General features: G+C 31.9%; 1 protein-coding gene across 1 annotated transcript in view; it reads right to left on the bottom strand.

Moving 5' to 3' along the window:
• LOC123551196 (uncharacterized) overlaps positions 1–23,629 on the bottom strand; it is a 55,650-nt gene that overhangs the window by 16,963 nt on the left and 15,058 nt on the right. The window contains exon 2 of the mRNA XM_045339935.2: positions 8,934–9,013. Within this exon, the coding sequence (XP_045195870.2) occupies positions 8,934–9,002 (69 nt within the window). The 5' untranslated portion in view covers positions 9,003–9,013. The remainder of the gene's footprint in view (positions 1–8,933; positions 9,014–23,629) is intronic.

Genomic DNA, 23,629 nt, shown 5'->3' with positions numbered 1-23,629 from the left:
AACACATTTTAATAGAAACAAACAACAAGACTTAAGAACACACCTCCAGGCTGGCCATTTTACCTTTTGCAGTTGAACTTATTCCATCATAAATTTATTGGTGTGAAATACAGAAACACAGAAAAAAAGTCCTCAAAAATATTATGGCACGTTTTTGAGATATTGCATATGGAATTCTGAAGTAACGTAATACGCACTGAAGCAGTTACTATGGGCCATATATTGTATTGTTCTGCTACTGTTATACTACATGTATAGCATAAATGTTTGCTTTGAATATCAGAAAAATATATATATTATATATTAAGATTCTTAGCAAGTACTGGTAGGCTATTTTCAGTATTTTACAGTGCTGAAATGTCAAAATTCAGAACATAGGTGTCAAATTCAGAATGTAGAATTTCTAACTAAACTTATACATACTTATTTCTAAAACAAACTCGGCGGCATTGAAGTTAAAATGGATTGAAAACAAAACCCAAGCATGTGTATGTTAAAATCAGAAACAAGAAAAAGCATTCATAGGCGGCTCGTAAAACAAAAATATATTTACTTCAGATGGGCAGGATACTTGATAACAGCAATATTTTCTCAAAAGTCTTAAACAATTCCGGTATTTTTTTATAAAATGCTTCATGAAAGGCTTTATTATGTAATGCGTGTATGTGAATAAGGAAATGTACTAATATTTCGTTTAATTAATTTTATTTTACGTAAATTTGCATTACTTTGTTTAATTAAAATATAAAGGAAGCTGTCCTCAAATATCATCTATCTAATTTTCAGAGTTTGGCTTTGATTTCTTCTGAGGACTTTCTTCTTGTATTACATATTACCTAACTTAAGATTATAATTCATCAATAAAACTTTATGTTGCAATTAGTTTAAGGTTCTTACATTTATCCTAGTAATGGTACCGGCCTACTCCTTTTTAAATTAACATCTAAAACAAAGAGACATGGACTAGAACATAGATAAATTATTATTAAAAATGTATTGGTGCCCAGAAGACGTAGGTCCTTTCATAACTATACGCTCTACTAATATTAAGATTATTACTTCCTGAATATTAATCAGAGGTTCATAATTCTGTTTTTCACGAGTTTCAATATTCATTGTAAAAAAAATAGGAGATTTAAAAAAACACATGCTACCGTTTTAGTTTACTGTTTAATTCAGCATCATTCGTATACTTTATTCAATAAAATAACACAATGCATATCATATGAGCAGCACATTGAATATGACCAGTCTGTGGGAGATACTATTATATCACTACTGTCTACACAATAAAGCTAATTTATGCTAAATGAATTCCGTTTTCCTCTTCCAAGTCCAAATGAATGTGAACGAGTTGATAATCTGTAATATACTCTACAGTTTTAAACTCAATAATTTAGAATTTGTTTGGATCTCTGTTTCTTTTAAGACGTGATAATATACTTTAATCTAATTTTCTACAGTTCCATTGTAAGGGAGTTCCTAAGACAGCTGATGTATGTTCGAAAACTCACTTAACCCTTAACCTGCTATATTTCTATAATGGACTGGTCCATCATTCAATTTAGGCAATACCATTTATTATTCGAAGGGGTGTTTACTGAAAATTTACTAACTGAATAGCGAACAGTGCAGACCATGATCAGACTGCACGGATGTGCAGGCTGATCTTGGTCTGCACTGGTCGCAAAGCCAGAATTACTGCCGCCAGCAGGCAAAGGGTTAAATGACAGATCACTTGCATGTGACAATGTTATGCTGCTGATTTACAGAAGATCTGTAGTCATATCCGAAGTGCCTGTCCTTGCTCGAAAATGCCCGGAATGGCACCTGACCTATAATTCTGAAACTAAACTAAATGATGCCATACGATTTTGCATTACTGGCAAGTCCATTAACTGGGGACCATATGCCACTTTTCGTGAAATTATACACTAGTGTATCAATAAAGGTTCCATGTTCTCCGCTGTATGAACACATCTGCAGGTGTCTCTAAATTGTTTTTGGTACTTGTAACATGATAAGTGTTGAGTTCTGCTAAACCCGGGGTTAGAGGGTGTGGACGGTAGCATACATTTCCACTACCGTCTATGAACAGGGTCAATCAAACAGAGCCCACAACATTTTTATTTTTGTCGTGTTGAGCGACCCGTGGAGTTTCAACTTTTTCTATTATATTTAGAAAATCTATACGTTTCAGTCGGATTGCACAGAAGTAACCCGTATATAAATAAATGGTATCTACACATTTTAATCTTGATAAGAAGTAGTCCCTGGTTGAAAAAAAAATTATAAGTTTTTTGTGACTTTTTAAAACAGGTAAATGTCAAATGTTAATAAAAAATATTTATACACACAATTCTATTTTGCTGAGTTTTTACTTTTCGGAAATACAAATTTGTCTAAATGTGTAAGTAATTTTACAAAATCGCAAATGCACGAATAGTATTATGAAAGATATTGCCGAAAATATTGTGGGCGGCGCTTGAGGTTTCAGTTTGTATACATTTGTAATGAAATGTCTTATGAAAGTGTTTTGTCATTGCATTGTACAAAGAAGAAACTGAAATAAATATAACAAACAAAAAATGTTACCATAAATAGTAACAACAGGACTGCTTTTAATGTCATATAATTAAGAAGAGTAGCATATATCATGAGTAAATGTATAATTAATGTCAGTTTAGTACCCCATTTAGCACTTTTCAAGCTTCATTCAGGTTGACAAAGTGGTTCACATGGTGTTACATTACTCTTAATTTTGTCACATAGATGATTTAAGTTTGCATTACCTGTATATCTACTAATTATATATATTACTCAACCGAACTTCCGGGATTTTGTAAAATAATTTATGATAATTAATGAAAACGGGCTACAGATGAATTATATTAATATAAACTATATAAAACAGACAAAAGCTTGTTATATGTGAATCTTAATGTAATAAAAAAGCTCGAATAAATGCAAAACGAATTATACTTAATTAGATTTGAACGGGCCTTTTCATTGAAAGCACTTTAATTAATTAATTGTAAATGAAGTAAACGACGACCATTAGAAATAAAGCTTTGTTTTTTTCAAGCTCTGATGGTGCCTTTGGCAGAGTCAAATGTTCTTTCATATACATTTATTTACTTGCGGCTGTTTGCCTTCTGTAGTTAATGGCTTTTTACACATTATCGATCCGAGACTGCCATCATTTTTGATCGGTTGCGATCAACGCATCCAAGGAAAATACTCCGAAATATTTCGTTCACTATGCAGTTTTCCAACATTCTATGTTCGGGTTCATTACCAATCTTTAGCAGTGTTGTGGAAATATACTATATAATTAATATAATATTTTTTCCTAAAAAGCATGACAGATTGTTCCCATTGCAACGGAAAGTGGCTTAGAAAAAATAGCATATCTAAAACATAATATGTTTTGTTTTACTCCATCAAATATTTTAATCCAGCAGAAGGTATTTTGGTAGGGTCTTTAAATAGACCACTAAATGAATTTCGCTTTTATAAAAAGCAATGCATTGTGAGGAGGTCATAAATGAGACGACTCATGTCATTTTATTTATACTAATTGACTATTTGGTCTAAAATTTCTAAAAAGTATGCAGAATAGTTACATTGAGCAGATAACATCAGGTCAGATAAAGAACAATTACGTTTTACTATCAATTATTTCATCGGGACTTTATTTGATTATAAATAAAAAATATCTATTTAAACAATGCTGAAGAACGGTTCTATCAGTGTGGTTAGATTATTATTATTATGTCTAGTCTGACTACCAAATAAATAACCCTTTTTTTATAAATTTGTACTGTTTCAGTATAACTGCATTTAGCTCTGATTTTCTAGTTTGGCAGATATGATAGGACAAAAGTGTGCTTGAATGTGAAAAAAAAAATGAGATCTGTGTTTAGCCTCTGCCTTTGCGACAAGTGCAAACCAAGATCAGCCTACACTTCCGTGCATTCTAAACATGGTCTGCACTAGTCACTATTCACTCAGTTAATTTTCAGTGAACCCCTTTGAAAATTAAGTGGTGCTGCCCAAATTGAATGATGGACCAGTAGTCCATTTTAGAAATTTAGCAGGCTAAATGTTATATTACAGCAATGGTCTGCATTGTGGCCAGTTTTTCTCAGAGATTCAGATTTATTGAGGCTTATAAACATTTTCAAAGACAATATGAGCCGCGCCATGAGAAAACCAACATAGTGCGTTTGTTCGCTTTCAAAGCCTATTGCAATCAGAGAAACCGTTAGCGAACAGCATGGGTCCTGAACAGACTGCGCGGATGCGCAAGCTGGTCTGGGTCCATGCTGGCCGCAAACGCACTATGTTGGTTTTCTCATGGCTTGAATCATATTCGATATTCTTTCTGCGATATTGTTATTTGTTATATGATATCCTTGAATATTTTCATTCTCTAAGAGTTGTTATCAATGCCACCGTGACAAACAAATACGATTATCTAATATATCTTTAAACGAATTTTCACTTTATTAAATGAGTTAGATATATCATGAAAGAAGTACATAATATTATCTTTTATATGTCTTTATTTACATGCAACGCTATGCTGCTGTGCTGTCCGACTATTATATCAGTTTTGTGATCTTCAATTCATTTTGTGATACCCTTAATTCATTTTATGTTACTATTAATTGTTTAGTGATATATTAGAAAACGGTGTATTTAATGATATCACAAATTCTAAATTATTTTAAAATATCATTCAATTTATTCCGTGACTTCATAAAATGTTAAACAGATACAAAGAAATGTATTTAACATATTGCAAAATGGAAGAATAGATAATTATATTTAATGTTATCTATAATCTTAGAAACACTTGTGATATCACTAAGTAAAACAAAGAAGCGTATCTTTTAATTCTACATACAGCTGATGCTTCAACAGGTTTATATTTATGAAGTTAAAGACACATCTGACAGTTTCCTATATGTATATAGGCAAATGTTTTCCTACGGACAGAATTTCTTTAAACTTTGTGTACTGACTGAGAATCAAGTTTAAAACGAACATACATTTAGACGGGATGACCCCTGCGCGTGACCCCTGACTATCTTCGAATCAAAATACGGCTTTTGTTTTCAAGTTTAGCATTTCTACTTTCATTTTCTTTACTTCAGGAAATAGCTGAAGGTCGAGTGACGTCATTTTCTGTGTTTTGTAAAAAACATATATATGCCTGGCGAGATTGCATAAATATGTGCTGGCCGTCCTAAGGTTATAGGAAACTGTCAGATGTGTCTTTAAAATATGTTTTTGTGTGACAACATCTCGAAGCTCCATTGTCTTAAATAGTAACACAATTTACTGGCACGAACAAATGTCGGTGTTTTATTGTTTCCTATCAACAGATAACTTTTTTCCGTCCTGTTTTAACTTTTCGGGACAAAGTTGCAAATTATTCATTCTTCTGTTAAAATTGTGAGGTTTAACTGTTAGATAAATTTGTTGGTGATATCAAAAGTTAACTTTGTTGCAATATACATTATGCATAGTAGTTTTAGCTAACATTACCATCTTCAAAGAAATCATACTGTTATTTTGAAGAATTGTATTGACATTTACCTTGATGCACTTTGCTATGTAATTTCGTCATGCCTACGTTATGGCATCGTTGTCCTAAAACAATAAGGTTGAAATAGTAGTTGCTATGTAGTCAGACATAAAGTATAGTTATCCTGGAAACCTAAGGTCAATGACTTGTCAGGTTCAAACGCAAGAAGAAATCACAAGATTGATTAATTGAAAACCAACAAAACTTCGAATCAATTAGTTTCAATTATTGAAATATTTATAAGTTTTCTAGAAGATTTAATCAACTTTACAGTGTTACGTGACACTCATAAAAAGTCGGTTGCGCAGTGAGTATTAACATTATTTTTAGCTTTATTTGACTCTTTTGAGTCCATTCTATTTTTTTACAAAGAGCTCCAATGAACATAATTAGATCAAGTTAGTTATAACTAGTTAGTTATTGCGTTTTTTTAATTCGTTCGTATATTAAATTACATGTATTTGGAGAATATTATTTTTAAAACTTGCAGTCGAAAATAGTTACATTTTAATGTGGAGGAGGATCAATGTAATGTTATGTGATTTAAACATGATGCGATATTTAAATAGTTAAGACATGAATTCATAAAGGAATTAAGACACAAACTGATAAAAAATAATGACACTTAAATAATGCTGAATTTGTTGTCTTTTTGCTTTTAACTTTTAATTGTTTTATCTCTTTTCATTTTTTTTTATTTTTATGCTTTTTACTACCTTTCATATGAAATGCAAATTTTATCTTTATATGAATAAATAACAAAACACATATATCCTAACTACCATTATGACCTACTATAAAAAAAATAAAATATATGTATTATTCAATTTTTATATTTTATATGCATATGTTTGTAAAAAAATATACTACTACTAGTATATCTACATTCAGACGCAACAGACATTCTTCGATTAACATACAAATAAATATATATACATAGTAGTGGATATTGGATACAGTCCATTTTCAAATTACCTAACCGGTGATCGTGTAAAGATTTTTTCGCAAAATTGTCAGGGTTTGGGAAATACTAAGAAAAGAAGAGATCTATTCCATTTTGTTAGAAAGAAACAGTATAATATTATTTGTTTGCAAGATATACATAGAACAAAACAGATGTGTAATTATGTAAAAGCTGAATGGGAAATGATTTATATTTTAGTCCATACTCCAGTAATAGTAGAAGTGTAATGATACTTTTACAGAATAATTTCAAACAGAAAGTGGAAAACGTCTTTAAAGACGAACATGGAAACTACCTTATTTTAGATATAAATATTTATAATCACTGGATGATTTTAAGAAACTTATACGGTCCAAACGAAGATTTGTTGTTTGTTTTTTTTTTTTTTTGTTTTTTTTTTTTTTGGGGGGGGGGGGGGTTAACGCCGTTTTTCAACAGTATTTCAGATTTCAGTCATATAACGGCGGGCAGTTAACCTAACCAGTGTTCCTGGATTCTGTACAAACCTGTTCTCCGCAAGTAACTGCCAACTTCCCCACATGAATCAGAGGTGGAGGACTAATGATTTCAGACACAATGTCGTTTAACAAATAGTCACGGAGAATATACGCCCCGCCCGAGGATCGAACTCGCCACCCCGCGATCCGTAGACCAACGCTCTTACCTACTGAGCTAAGCGGGTGGGCTTCAAACGAAGATAGACCAGAATTTTATGAAAATATTAAACAGAAAATGTATAATATTGGAAATGATCACATCATAACATGCGGAGATTGGAACCTGGTTATTAATCCTACTTTAGATTATGAAAACTATAACTCAGTCAATAATCAAAGAGCTAGAAAAGTTATCACTAATCTTATTGAAAAATGGTGGTTTTGTAGATGTTTTGCGAATCCAAACGAAAATAAAATGCAATACACATGGAGAAGACTGAATCCAATTAAGAAACAATCAAGACTCGACTTCTTTTTAATAAGTGACAATGTTATGAAATTTGCAATAGATTCAAACATTACTCCTGGTTATAGGTCGGATCATAATGGTATAACTTTAACACTGAAGTTTAGGGGAAAAGGTTACTTGAAGTTTAACAATTCCCTTTTAAAAGATGAAATTTATATTGTTTTGGTTAAAACTATGTTAGCAAATCTTATTGAACAATATAAAACTGGAAAAAAATGAATTTACTGGGGATAATACAACCGATAATTCCTTCAAAAATGAACACGTTCAGTTAAACATCAATGACCAACCAGTTTTAGAAACGTTTTTAGTTATACTTAGAGGTGAAACTATTAAATATTGCTCTGAAAAAAGGAAAAGAAAACGTAAAAGAGAAATAGATCTAGAAAATTTCGAAAAATATGTCAGTGAACATTTTATGACTGTAAATGAAAATACAATCAATGAACTGCAGGAGAAAAACATTAAGGCAAAAATTATAGATGGTGTAATGGCAAGGTCAAGATGTAGAAAATATAGGAGACTAGCCAAGCTACTTTTTCAATCTCGAAAACAGAAACTTTACAAACAAAACAATAAATAAACTTATTGACGAAAACAATATTCACTATACTAATACGCAAGACATTTTAAACCACCAAAAATGTTACTGTGAAAAGTTGTATAAAATTGTTTGAAGGTAAATGAAACGCCACTTGTAAATATCATTGGAAATAATCCAAGGAAATTAAGTCCGTCGGAGTCTTAAAAGTTTGAAGGTAAAATAGATATAAAAGAATTAAGCAAATCCCTTGACTATATGAAAAATAATAAAAGTCCCGGGTTAGATGTACATAATGTTGAATTTTTTAAAGTTTTTCTGGAAAGACATTGCATATTTTGTTTTGAGATCATTAAACTACGGTTATAAAATAAACAACCTATCAGTAACACAGAAACAAGGGGTCATTACTTGTCTTCCAAAACCAAACAAAGATTGATGTTTGATGAAAAACTGGTGACCAATTTCTCTTTTGAATGTTGTTTACAAGTTAGCATCAACAGTGATAGCAAATCGATTAAAATGTGTCTTGGATAAACTTATCCATCAAGATCAAAAAGGTTTCGTAGCCGGTAGATTTATTGGGGAAATATCAGATTTATTTATGAAATCATGTTGGAAATTAACTCTCAAAATATACCCGGCTTGCTGCTCTCCATAGCTTTTCAGCTATTTTTCAGCCTGTGCATCCGCGCAGTCTGGTCAGGATCCATGTTGTTCGCTATCGGTTTCTCTAATTGCAATATGCTTTGAAAGCGAGATCGGGTGGGGCTATATTTATCTCAAAATCCGCATTAATAATTTACCAATCTTTTAACGATTTTGATATCTTTTTTTTTATCCAAATCGTTTTTGGAGTGGCTTACCTGGGTACTTCGTTGGGCTAGTGTAAGGTACAAAAATCCCATATAGAACACCAGTTCTCGTTTTCCCATCGCCGCACAATCTGAAAATATTAAGAGATCAAGTATTACACCTCTTGTTTACATACATATATCACTTATAGTGATCGGGTTTGTTTACATAAGTATATTATTGGTGATAAATGGTTTGATTATTTACCATATCGATTATGACGTGGTCAGTTTAAGACGCATATTACTTGAGACAAAAAAGCCAATAGATCTACTAATATATATTACACTAGAAATATGTATATTTTTTATCGTGTAGATCTATTCTAACACGACCCGATTTGTATTCCTATTAAACAAAGAAGGCTAAAAACTATGTGTTATTACTGAACAATTCATTTTTCTGATGTCACAATTATTACGTCATAGCGTTAGACGATAAAGCGGTGCGCTGGAAAAGAATTCAACAGAAATCAAGCAAAAATTTGATGGATATCGTCATGGACGTAGATAAATTTGTTAGAATCGAAATAATACATCTTAAACAGAGATTTGCTCGTGAATAAAATCATTGTTTGTCGTTTAGATGCGCCCTTGTGATGTAATTCCTTCGCATCTAAACTCCAAACAGTGATTTTATTCAACGACAAATCATTGTTTGGGATATATTATTTCTTAAACAAAAAGTTGAAAAAAATAAAGTACTACTTTATTTTACTGCCAACACATACTAAAATCGTACAGGTATATTTCAACATGCATGTACCTGTTCCAACTTTACAAATAGATCTATAATTTTTTTGTATTCAAACTGAGCAACCAAATATATTTTATAAAAAGTTACATGAAGATGACGTTTACCAATTTGTCAGGGTTTGTATTTTAACTGAACCATTTCTCTCAGTTTCCGTTCATTTGATCATTTATCAAAGAGTCATACAACAAATATTCATCACAATATATGTTGTTGATGTTGTTTTTTTTTGTTGTTGTTGTTGTTTTTTTTTCTTCTTTTTTAAGGTAACTCGTGTTACAACACACTAACTTAGAGTTATATATTCAGAAGAAAATGCCTTTTGATTTTATTGGGCATGTGTACTCAGCATTCTGTATATTTTGAAACTCCATAAAGTTTTAAAAAGGTTGAAAATCTGGTCCACTGATTCTGGCTAGAATATTACGTTTCTATCGAAATATCTACTGTCTGATTCAGTGATTTTCAAGAACATTTTATTTTTCCTTATTTAGAAAATTCAAATTAGTGTCAAATGAACGGAAATTTATTTATTTGCATTTATATCTAGGATCTTTTTCAAATGAATATGTAACTCTTTAGCAAATAAAAAAGATAATTAATTCTCATACATTTACATTATTTTACAATATTTAATAACTTGTTATATATTTTTATCTGTCAACGAAAATATCCGACATCAAATGGAGTAAAATTGTTTTGCTGTTTTATCTAAATATTGTTTGACCATGAAATGCCAACAGTTACAAATGACAATATCCATTTTGGATGGAAAATTAAATAAATTGCATTACAATTCAAAAACTTCTATACATCACAATTTGAGTTCTTCACAATGGGTGTAGGTAAGAAGATTAAAGCCGGTTAAATGAACTGGCATACCTTCTTATTGACAACACGGTAATTGACAACACGGTCTAACACAATGTCAGTAATGAATGTGACATGGATGTTGATGCTTAAGACTAAAGGTACTTTCTTGTCCTGTTACAAAACATGTATGCGTTGTAATCAAAGGAAAGGCTTACTATGAATAAAAGTACAAACATAAAATGAGAGAGGAATAGTTAAGTAAATACATATCAAATTGATGGCAGGTTCATTTCAGAATACCAAAAACATCAAAAACATAGTACTGATGGGAAACAAAACAATCTGAACAGCACCCAGGGACGATATTATCCACATAAAAACCCAAACGGCATTTTTATATCGTGTTTTTGCTGATAAAATAGGACTACTTATGTATGATTTGTGGAATTGACATGTCAGTTATGCCGTTACCGATACATCCTTCATAACATTAGACGATTTTTAAAATAATTGTCAATAATATATAACATCAAGATCATCCTGAAATCTTAAATAGATACTGACAAAAACCCTATTGAATGGCTAATTGAACTAATATAATATATGCATATTTGTTATATGGAAAAACTCTCCTTGAATTAATTTGGTTTGTAAGTTTTATTATCATACTCTAAAGAGAAACTGTTTGAATCTGATGTGATTTTTATTAGTAATATATATATCACACCGCGCTAACGTTTTTTCGAGCGGAATTCGGTAACATTATTCCACCTTCAATTTCGAATTTTCTCTGTCATGATCATATGTGAAAGTAGTAATATTGACAATTCTGTAGGGATTCCATTACCTATGGAGTTAAAACCATGTAGTTGATAAATGAGACGTCATTTTTAAATGCAACTGCAAAGTAAATTTTGATGTAAATATAGAATTACATAGAGACAAGTGTAATTTATAAAAATGGTGTCATGCTGACATATAAAGTTTTAACTATTTATTGCAATTAGAACACTTACTTTTGACATAATGTTGCCACATTTGTCTGCATTTGTATGTTATGAAAATAACATCTACAAAATTGGATATTATGTATTTTTAGAAAATTTGAAATTTTGACACTACCTGCATTTTTCAGTTTCCTGGGGTATATTTGCCACTGCCCACTTTAGAAGCGAAAGTATCAATCTTAACTAGCATAATTTTTACTTGAACAAATGAATAAACGATTTTTAAATATAAGTCCTTGATACAGAAAAAGTTTGAAATATTGAATTTTAGCACAATTTAGCGCAATTTCCTAAACAAAATTAATCCAAAATGCAAAGAAATTCCAAAACATTCTTTATCAAACAATGTATTCGTGTATTTGGACATATATCAAAACATGGTAATTGTCCCGATTTTGGCAGCTATCCTGGCGGCCATCTTGGATTTCTGATTTTTGTAAAGAGAATGTTTTAAGAAACAGTACATATTGTGCTTTCAAAAGCGACTTTTTATACTTTTGGATGCAAATTTGAAACAAATGGCTTCCTATTCTTAGTACTAATAGGATTAAGTTTTTCTGGATTAGAATAGAAAAAAAGACTTATACACTTTTCAAAGCGATGGGGAAAACTCGTATGGAATTAAGCTTGCAAATATGTTCTGGTTTAATTACTTGTATGGTATCAAATTATATGTATAAAAAGAAGACACAGGACAAGTGAAGAATTGTGATTTAAACGTTGGAATTTGAAGTAAGAGACAAATGAGAATTTCAACTGTGACTCCATTAAACGTTACAGACGTTGTATATTTGTACTATAATATGAGCCGCACCATGAGAAAACCAAAACAGTGGCTTTGCAATCAGCATGGATCAAGACCAGCCTGGACATCCGCGCAGTCTGGTCAGGATCCATGCTGTTCACTAACAGTTTCTCTAATTGCAATATGCTTTGAAAGCGAACAGCATGGATCCTGACCAGACTGCGCAGATTTCCAGGCTGGTCTTGATCCATGCTGGTCGCAAACACACCCTGCTGGTTTTTTCATAGTGCGGCTCATATACTAATCTTTCCCTAATGCAAATGCAACAAATATTTCTTAATTGGCTGAAAAAAAATTTCAGAACGTGTCTGTACTCTTAAATCTATAATTTTTAGCTGACATGAGCCTGAAAAACAACTTGCTATTCTAATGATGTAGGGTTATGGTTTTGTAGTGTTGCTATAATCTTTATTTTTTTGTGTTCAACTGATTCTGTAAATATTAAGGTTTATATTGTTGCTACAGTCTCGTACCGATGTGCTCTTTTGATTTAAAAAAGTTTTAGTTTTGTAGTGTTTATAGTGTTGCTATAATCTTGTATTGTTTTTTTTTTTTTTTTTTTTTTTGTTTCTATTGAATATGTTTATTGTAGATTTGTAGTGTTGCTATTATCTGGTAAGGCTATGTTCAATTGATTTGCAAGATTTAGGTTTGTAGTTTTGGTATTATATTGTTTGGCTGTGATCTACTGATTTCTAAGGTTTAGTTCTATTCTGTAAAGGTTAGGCTCGATGTGTTTGTATTTTCTTGTATGGCTGTGTTAAATTACCTTGTAAGGTTTAGGCTTGTGATGTTGCTAATATCTTGTTTGCCTGTGTTAAATGTTTTGTTAGGTTTAGATTTCTGGTATTGCTATTTATCTAGTTAGGCTGTGTTCTGTTCTATTGATTTTGTAAAGTTAAGGTTATCTTGTTTGCTTGTTGTCTATGCTCCAAAACAATTTTCTTACACATTTTATTGCTAAACTTTCATAATGTATTTCTTCAGTGCCTCTTTGACCAAGATTCAACAACTTGTCACAATTATGAAATCCGTCGCGGATAGCATAGTTCAGTAATTTTAATAATTATTCTTGTAAAGCGAATAAATGTATATAAAACAGCAATAAAACTTTAATTGTATTTTTTTAAAGTTTTAAGTTAATTTTATTTTGACAAAAAACAATGCACACTGTCTCTTTTAAATACTTTGTGGTCTATAGATTAAACGCAATGCATAATATCCATTGAGGACCCCGTTCGTTCTCAACTGAAAATGGTCGTTGTTGTATGAAGATTTAAAAAAAATCCCAAGTTTTACTATTCACAACTAAGAAATATTTTCAAGACGATATTTTAAAAGAAACATAAAAATTTGTTCTCCTTTACTCAGTATAGAATTTTTGGAATTAAGTTTTACGAAGTCTGAACAATTGATTAATTTATCAAGGTACTTACGGCACAGTCACAATAAAGTACGCACATATCCTAAAAATATGCCATTTTATGAGGTAGTAGGAAATGTAAATTATTTATAATTTTTATACTCTATAATCATAATAATGTCTTACGCATCAGGGCACGTTGTTGGATTAGCACAAATGTATCTACAAATGAATAAACAAGATTTGACCAAGATTTACAATTTCGGTGTCTTTGAATTTTAAGCATTTACAAAAAGTCCCTGCATAACACCATCTTTTGGCCATTTTTAGAGGTATCAACACATTATAAAATGCCTGAATGACCGATTCACTCGTTGGTTAAGGAATTGCAGAAAGCTATAATAAATCACCGCAAAAGAAACCTTACTTCATACTGTTCGTCAGAAATATCATATAGCATGCTCAGCCACCAATGTGCGCAATTTACTGTGATATTGCCGTAAAATAAACTGAATGTATAGATATGCATGATGTCTGTCACAGTCAATTGTCACACGAGTTCAACTGGAAATTAGTAGTAATTGTCTAATGTTGATGCACTTTCATTCTTTAATTTAAAGTGTATTTCAATAATGACAAAACAGTGTAACAATTGTATTGCTTTTTTACTACATATATTGCTAGTTTGACTTCTTTAGTTTGAAGCTTGGTACGTTTGCGAAAATAAGAAATTTTGTAAAAAAAAAAGATTTTGAGAAATGTGTACGAAACTCGTGCGTGAAAAAAAAGCTATTGTACGAAGTTTGTGAAACGGGCATCAGGTTAGAAAAAAAAATTAAAAAGATGTCCAATAATATCATACTGACCACTTTTAAGATATGCCACCCCGCACCCCAACCTCCACCCCAAAATGTACAAAACATGTTTCAATGGTCTTTGAACGATATTCGAATAGCTATTTCTTTTATACTGCTACACACAAAACAATTATTTATAAAAAGCCTGCAAACGCCCGACTCTGATAATTACAATATCATAGCAGTGAAAGGAGTTAAAAGTGAAGATAAATTGAAAACATATAAAACTGTATGTTTTAAACTGAAAGGTAGACGAAACTAGGGTAAACACCGCTTTTGAACAGACACTGTATGTCGGTAAAGACCATGTACATTTCTAGCGTTGGAAACCGGTCCAAACTTCTGCATCTAGTAATCAGTGATTGATAATTTTATTCCGAAGAACATTAACTTTTCACAGTACTATCCAATCACACACACATTTATTAAAGGAGATAATTGATCACTAAAGTATATCATTGATTTTGGGGGCATTATTTCAACGAAGAAATATTTCGTTGTCCGTTTTGCAAATAATGATCACATTTTGGCGCTCCAAAAATGCCAGACTTTTTTTTCCAAATTGTACAATGTCCTATGGTGTTTTTCTTAACTCCCTGTCTTATTCAGATAAATAATTTAGGAGCGTGAAAGACATTTGAAATAGTACTTTGAGTAATAAAAATCATGTATGATATATATATGCTTGCATTTTTGATAAAAAGAAAACCAATTTAATTTCTTTGGTAAGCTAGAGCACATCACAGGTGGCAGTAGTGTACCTTGGATACAGTATGTGTCCGTGAGCCATATACACGTAAATATATAACAATTACTATGTTTTCTAAGGAAAAAATGCCAAAAAGTCATTTTGAAAAATTTTTGCCCCTGTGACAATGAGCCATGAGAAAGGTAGATATGAGCATTTTGACATGTACATTGCTTCCAGGTACGTAATTTTTTCAAAAAAAAAATTTCTTTACAAATGGTTTGCCGTCTTTTGTGCAAGTGAATACTCTTTCAGAACAAAAATACTTCAAAGCCCAGTTGCAAACCGTTTATGCACAGCGAGCGAGCAACGGCGTTAAAAGGTAGTGTTTTCGCTATCAGAATAAATCCCACACATTTTTAGCGCCAAAGAGAAAACATTACCATTTCGGACGCCGTTGCTCGCTCGTGATGCGTAAACGGTTTGGAACTGGCTTCGAAGTAAGGTTTTTCTGAAAGATTATTCTTTTGCCCAAAAGACGGCCAATCATTGATAAGGAAATATTGTTTTGAAAAAAAAATACGGACCTGGAAGCAATGCACATGTCAAACTATTCTTAATTACCTTTCTAATGGCTCATTGTCACAGGTGCATTTTTTTTCAAAATGGCGTTTTGGCATTTTTTCCCCATCAAACATTATAATTGTAATAAATTTAAGTGTATATGGCTCATGGATCCATACTGTATCCTAGATACGTTACTGCCACCTGTAGAGCACATAGGTTTTCTTTACTTTAAAACGAATCAAGAATCTTTAAGTTCTTTTAAGTTCTTATAGGTTCTAAACATAATTTAGTCATATATCACGCTCGTCATATTATGAAATATTTTATTTTCTAAATGCAGCGTTTAAAAATTTTAATTAAATCAGAAATTACTTCTGGTGACCTACCTTATATATTATTCTGCTGAGTTTCCCCGCTGGATGAAGTACGAATCAAGGTCATTTAAGTTCTAGCACTTTCTTGGCAAAATTTTACCATATATCAAGCATACTATATTTTGAGAAACCACGATTATGATACTCATCATAACTGTTTAGTGTTTGTTTTAAATTATATACTTCCACACTCGATAACCCTATAAAAAGGTAACACGGAAAACTTTGATTTATTGTCCTCCATATATTTATTCTCTTTAAAGAAATTAACATGTTAAAAGAGTTCATGAGTACTTTTAAATGGACCTGATTGCATACAATGACAAGGATTAGGGGCAACAGTGTCCTATGGACACACATTTAGTTTTATTATCATTATGAAAGTTATCATTATGATCATCATCATCATCATCATGACGAACATTAGAATAGCCATCGTTACTCCATTATCACCACCACAATAACCATTACGGCACAATCACAATAAAGTGCGCGCATACCATCCCCCCACCACCACCAACCAAAACAAAAAAATATGCCATTTTATGAAGTAGTAGGAAATGAAAATTATTTATAATTTTTATACTCTATAATATCTTATGCCTCAGGGCAATTAGTTGGATTAGCACAAGTATATCCACATGGTATCGAAATTTTGAGTTTGTTTACACCTACTACCACAAGGGGCCGTGTCCAAGACACTAATGTCGTCAAAAGGCACTAGAGTATTTTATTCGTTTCTTTTTGTCTTTAAAAATTAATTAGTAACTGCAATTTATGGTCTATATTTCTTAGTAATATGTGTATGATATTTATATGCTTTTATAATTAAAGTTCTGTCTACGATATTCAATTTACAGCATTTTGAATAAAACAAATATATATTTTTGTAATATTGATTAGGTAACAACCTTTAATGTCTATTTCATGCTACATTGTACCAAAATAGAATTTATGACATTTCAGGATGAAACGGCTAACATATTGAAAAATTTGAATTTTTGTGTGTGTGCGGGGGGCGGGGGAGGGGGGGGGGCGTGTCCTACACAAATTACTTTGAACCACTTCATTCCAGCTATACAAAACCAGAAAGGTAAAAGTAATGCACCATATATTATCATTCAAAGACATATTTACACTGGTAAAATATAAATACTCAAATTTCACTGGCAGTAGAAAATCTTCATAGGGGCCGTGTCCTACACGATTTTTGAGGACAGCCCAGCTGCTGGTTTTAACACAAATTGTCTTAGTTATATGTGTATAAAGACCTTCAAAACCAATGAAATTCTTCAACGTCGGTTTGTTTCCTATATTGTAACCCACTGCAAATTTTCATAAAGATTACATGTCAACCGACAGATATCACCATGTAGACGTCTTTGAATTTTAAACATTTATAAAATGTCCCTGCATAACACAAATTTTGGCCATTTTAGGGGTATAAACACATCATAAAATGCCTGAATGTTGACAGATTCACTCCCCGTTTGTTGTGTTGGTTAAGGAATTGCAGAAAGATGTAATAAATCACCTCAAAAGACACCTTACTTCATATTGTTCATCAGAAATATCATATAACATGCTCAGCCACCAATGTATGCAATTTATTGTGATATTGCCGATTACTATTAACATTATAATCGTAGTGACTTTTATTACTCTTATCATTATTAGTTTGTTTATCGTTTTCACCATCATCATAACCATCATCGTTATTTAGGAAATAATGTATAGAAAACCCGTGTTTTAACGTTATTAATGCACGAAAATAGGTTATACGCCCGTGGAATAATACGTGTGAATTATTCCGGGGACGTATGACAACCGGTTTGAGTAAAACACGATTTTGCTATTCATTATTTCGATTCTAATATACTCTTAATATAAAATAGTAGATAAAATCCAGCTATACAAAACCAGAAAGGTAAAAGTTATGTACCCTATACTTATCATTCAAAGACATATTTACACTGGTAAAATATAAATACTCAAACTTCACTGGAAGTAGGAAATCTTGATAGGGGCCGTGTCCTACATGAATTTTGAGGACAGCCCAACTGCTAGTTTTAACACCAAATGTCTTAGTTATATGTGTATAAAGACCTTCAAAACCAATGAACGTCGGTTTGTTTGCTATATCACGCCTGGTAAACAACAGAGCTGCCTCTTTCGGAGGTATACGGTAAATTGCTCTGCCGCAACTTTCGAGGTAGTGCACGCCGCGATAAAAGAGCATCAACAAAGGTGAGTGTCGTCATATTTTTTGCATTTGTACTAGCAGTGTATCGAATATCAAAAATTGGGGAATGGTAGGTGATGTAGATATGATTTAGCTTTACAGATAACTTAAAGCTTGTTAATTTATTCTTAATTTGCGGTCGTGGTGATGTTTACCAACGAGTTGATTTAGCAGTGAATTTGGCCGTTTCGTCATGAAAGCACTTTCATTGTCAAATATTTGCATTTTAACTAATAGTAAGAAGCAAACCGAGTAGGCGTGAGATAGCTGTGAAGTATACAATGCATTTGGAAATAAAATATGTACCGAAAATGGTAAAAACTAAAGTTGATCATAAACATTTCCTTAGGGTAAGGGTTCTATAATCAGTCCCTTTGGAAAATAATATATAAACATGTTTCAACCGCAAAACCAGGGGGACGTGGATCCGAGCCTCACTTGGGTTACGACTACTCCTTATAACATCAGTACTGATATGGTTCAAATAAGCTTGAGCTTTCATCAAAATCGAGCTCAGATAAATTAGTATAAACTAAAGGATTGGCTTCATGTGATAGGTAGATGGAATTTAAAAATATTTTAAGCGTCTTTTGAGAGCTTTTATGTCAAGTGAACTATCACACGGGTGTTCTTGTGACATTTATAAGTAAACTTCAGACATAGCTATCCTAAAGTTTCATACACATTCCCATGATAAGATTTATTAATTCTTACATGGAACAAATATTGAAAAGAAGGGAATAATAAAAGGGAGCATGAACTCTAATTTGTATACAGACATAGACTAAAGTACGTATCCTCATTTTTATGGCGGTAATATGGCGGCCATCCTGAAAATTTGGTGATTCCATCCGCTTTGGCAACTAAGACATGGAATTCCTGAAAGTTCATATTATTGACTGTTATTTAAGAAATGAAATGATTTTTTTCGGTGTTCATGCGAAATGAACGACAGAATAGGAACGGCAAATCCATGAATCGCGCTAGCGATCATGTTTAATTTGCCTATCCTATTCTGTCATTCATTTTGCATGAACACCGAAAAAAAAATCATTTCATTTCTTATATTTACATTATATTTCCTTTCCATTTGTAAAATATATAATATAATGAACTGCATATAATTTGTAGCATTTAGCATTACAATCAGCTTCCCGGCCATTCTGTTCACCAGACGGAACAACTGCGACGTCATCTAAAGAACGTTCTCCCTGACTATACGCGGACGTCGTCAAAAAAGTTTCATTCCTTATATTAACTTTATATTTCCTTTCCATCTGTAAACAAGATAATATTATAAATTGCACACATTGTGTGGCATTTAACATTAAAATCAGCTTCCCGACCATTCTGTTCACCAGATGGAACAACTGGGACGTCGTTTAAGGAACGTTCTCCTTTACTATACGCGGACGTCGTCAAAACAGCGGTCGGGTATCACTAAGCAGCGATGACGTAACTTTCGCGCCTTTCCTTTTGCTGTTCATACGAAATGAACGTCAAAAGTTTCAATGGAAAAGAATAAGTCGAAGGTAAATATTATGGTATAAAAGATTTGCGTGGGTCAAAAAAAAAGTAAATAAAAGTGCCCTTTCTTGTCTAATTTTGTACAACCGCAGATGAAAAACTGAAAAGAAATGGGAATAAGAAAAAGGAGCATGACTTCTTATTTGTATACAGACATAGAATAAAGCATACATCCTCATTCGTACAAGTAAATAATCCATATATATTACAGTAACTCAAACCTATAAAGGCGTACCTGCAATGTCGCAATTTTGATATATTACCTTCATTTAATCTAAAAACTAATTTGTCAGAAATGAACAACCTTGAGATTTTCGTTCTATTTTGGTGTACCTTTGTGTCCTATCGTGATTTGTGCTATTTCTTTCAGCACAAAGCCGTTTGTTTTTGTCATTGCTTCCGGTCACGAAAATATTTCAAACTTATGTAAACTGAGCTTCAAAATGGAAAGAAAAAGATTGGAGTCACCGTTAATCTTAAGAGATATATTTTAAAAACTGATGAATTTAGATATCTTTGTTCTTTTTGTTCTAATTTATACTTCCTAGATAATATAAAGTGCTATATTGAAAACTTTTATTTCAGTAGTAGCTTATCATTATATTTATCAGCCAGAAAAATATCACAACCAAATCTGATCTACTTACATAGATAATGGTAATTACCAACCCCTTACCTATTGTGCATCTTATATCAGATTCAGGCAAATGCGTGATTTTTTTCTCAAAAAGTACAATCTGTTTGGTCAAATGGTAAAAAATAAGCCATATGTAAGCACATTTAAGATGTAGCATTTATTTCCGGCATATATATTGTTAGCCTCGAACAAATATTCAAAGAAATATTTTTCAAAATGGCGGATATCCTCAAATGCCCCTACATCCTCAAATGTATTTACTGATATCGCAAAATTATCTAATGATTACACAAAATAGAATATCTGGTATCTACAAGTGCTATTTATTTTACATTACCTTTTTAAATTATATTCTAAAATCATTTTTGATATCTTAAAATACACTTTATAATACAGTAATAATAAATAACTTTTATTCCTCCAATTATGAAGAGCATAACATATATACATACAATTGGCAGGAAAATCGAACATACATGTACAACCACTAAATACAGCACACTAAATACAACACATGAAGAATACATTGAAATCCAAGGGAAAAAGAGAAAAGCAATTATCGCTACAACTCACTCATTTACCGACAATCTTAAGTCGAAAGCGAAAGTAAAGACCGGGTAAATTGGTTTAGTGTTGTAAAAACTAGAAGTAAGAATACACTGTAAAATGGACAGCCTAGTAAGTGAAAGCGAAAGGACTAGGCGCCAAAGCAGTGTTGACATATCTATAATTATACTAGTAAGTGCGATATAAGCACCTTGTACTTTATGAAATTTGGTGTCTCAACGATAAATGAAACATTTGGAAACAAACTGCAGTACAAGGTAAGTAAAAATAGCTTAAAGTAATGTTTAATTATTGAGCAATGCAGACAGAAACCAGTATTAGCGCGGCTGCTCCAATGATAATAATAAAATAGGTCTTTATACTCATATTATAATCCTATTTCAAATAGTCTTTATTTCTGGGATGTCAATAATTCATTAAATAATGTCATCAAATCGGATTAAAGACATCTAAAATTCATTAAATGATATTATTAAATGGATTTCGTGACATCCAAAAAAAAAAGCGTTTGTTTTGTTTTTTTTTCCATTTTGTGACACCCTCATTTCTATTTAATTGTATCTTAAATTTCTTAAATATCTTAAATCATTTTGTGGTATCTTTTAATCTATTTCGTGGCATACAAATCGAATAAACGATATCATAAAACGAATTTATGAAATCCTTAAAAAAATGACTGATTCAGTCAATGATATATCTATTAAAAATTTAGGATATCACAAAATGGTGAAAGAATAGTAAAACGGCATCTCATAGACATGGCATTAAAATGGCATGATTATTTTCGCTCTATTTTAAAGGTATACTAGACCAAAATTTCATATTTGAAAACATGGACAAATAATATATATAGTATACATAAACATAAAGTGTATAACCGGTACTATGCATTAGGCTAAAAATAGTACACGCTGTATACAAGTATGGCTTAACACAGTATAAATGTGTACTACCGCTAGAAAAACTAGAGGTTTTTTTAAACAATCGACTGTTCCTGCATAACATTTAATTATGAACTTAGCTCTGCATAAACAATTTAGTACATCTTTTTACTGATTTAATATTAAAGGGAAAGGCAACGTTGTTCTGATGTTAATTTTGTCAGCTGGGATTCATAACCATTTAAAGAAGTGAAAGTTATGAGCATTTAAATATTTTGTTAAATTGGCGACCATTTTGTTTCCATGGCAACAAAAAATGGCGGATTTGTTAACTGTTTAGGTAGCAGGATACACTTAGATGCGAAAATTTTGGGCACGGACGGTCTTACATGTACCGAGTCGCAATATTGCACTTCCCTTATGAGCAGAATCAGGGTGGCCATTTTATAAATTGCGTGCATGTTTTGTGCTTTTAATTAATGGCAAGATCAGGATTCTCATACAAGAATAAAGAAAGTTATCAAAACGAAAGGTTTACACCATCCATGAAAAATAGCATGCCAAAATCATCAATTTTGCACTTTTTGAACAGCCTGCAATGGTCCCGCTGCAAGAACAATCATGCCAAATTTTATTGCATTTCTCAATTTAATAGTCCTTTCTGAACGTCAGGATATAAACGGAATGGGAGCCCATCCAGCTCGTTTTTTTTCACAAAATAGCGAAAATGTTCCTGAGTATGAATCAACAAGCATAGAACCCTTCCGTGATTTGAATTTTTCCGCGAAAAGGTGTCTCATTGATCATACAAAGCTACCAGCAGTTAGTTTTCCAACTGACATCAGAATTTTACATGTATCAGCTGTATAAATTTTCTAAAGAATTAATAATCATTATCTCTCACTAATTTAGACATCAAATCCGAAGTCACTTATAACAAATATTGACGGGCCAAAATTGGAAGTACCCCGGTACCTTAGATACACATTTAAAGCGTTTATTTACGTAAAAAGATTACTTCACTTTTTCCAGCATATGAAAAGAAAATATCAGTTAACACTAACTTAAGAAACATATGAAAAATTAGTCTTTTAAAAGTTATTTGCATTAATAAGTATTGCACGTGTGAAATGACATATAAATACACTAAATGCTGCCCCCATTATCAGCCATTCTAAATTTCAAACTCCATACTTTAATAATGTCTGATTTTAAATCTCAGTGTATCAAGCTTGATGATGGCTTTCATAAAAACGTTAACTATTTTCAGCTTTCCTTACCCTAGAAACCAGAGAATCATAATTGTGCTAAAATATGCAATACTAATTAATAATGGATTCTTACCGTTCGTATGCAAGCCTAATACAATGACGGTTCAGAATAATAGTTTTGAACGTTAAACTATACGACATACACCGATCAGAACTAAGTACCCCAGTTTTCAAAAAAAAGAATTATTAACGAATTCCCGAGCAAGTGAACAAAATACATTTACAGAGAATATGTCACGACCAAAAGTAAATAATAAAATAAAACATGAGTGAACATTGGTTTCGAGCAATTGTTGCGCACACTCACTGAAATTCGGACTGAAAATACAATTTATTTATTTCCTGTTTTCTTTAG

The sequence above is a fragment of the Mercenaria mercenaria genome, chromosome 4 (genome assembly GCF_021730395.1).
Source record: "Mercenaria mercenaria strain notata chromosome 4, MADL_Memer_1, whole genome shotgun sequence".
Taxonomy (NCBI): Eukaryota; Metazoa; Mollusca; class Bivalvia; order Venerida; family Veneridae; genus Mercenaria; species Mercenaria mercenaria.
This window is presented reverse-complemented; position numbering and strand designations above follow the sequence as displayed.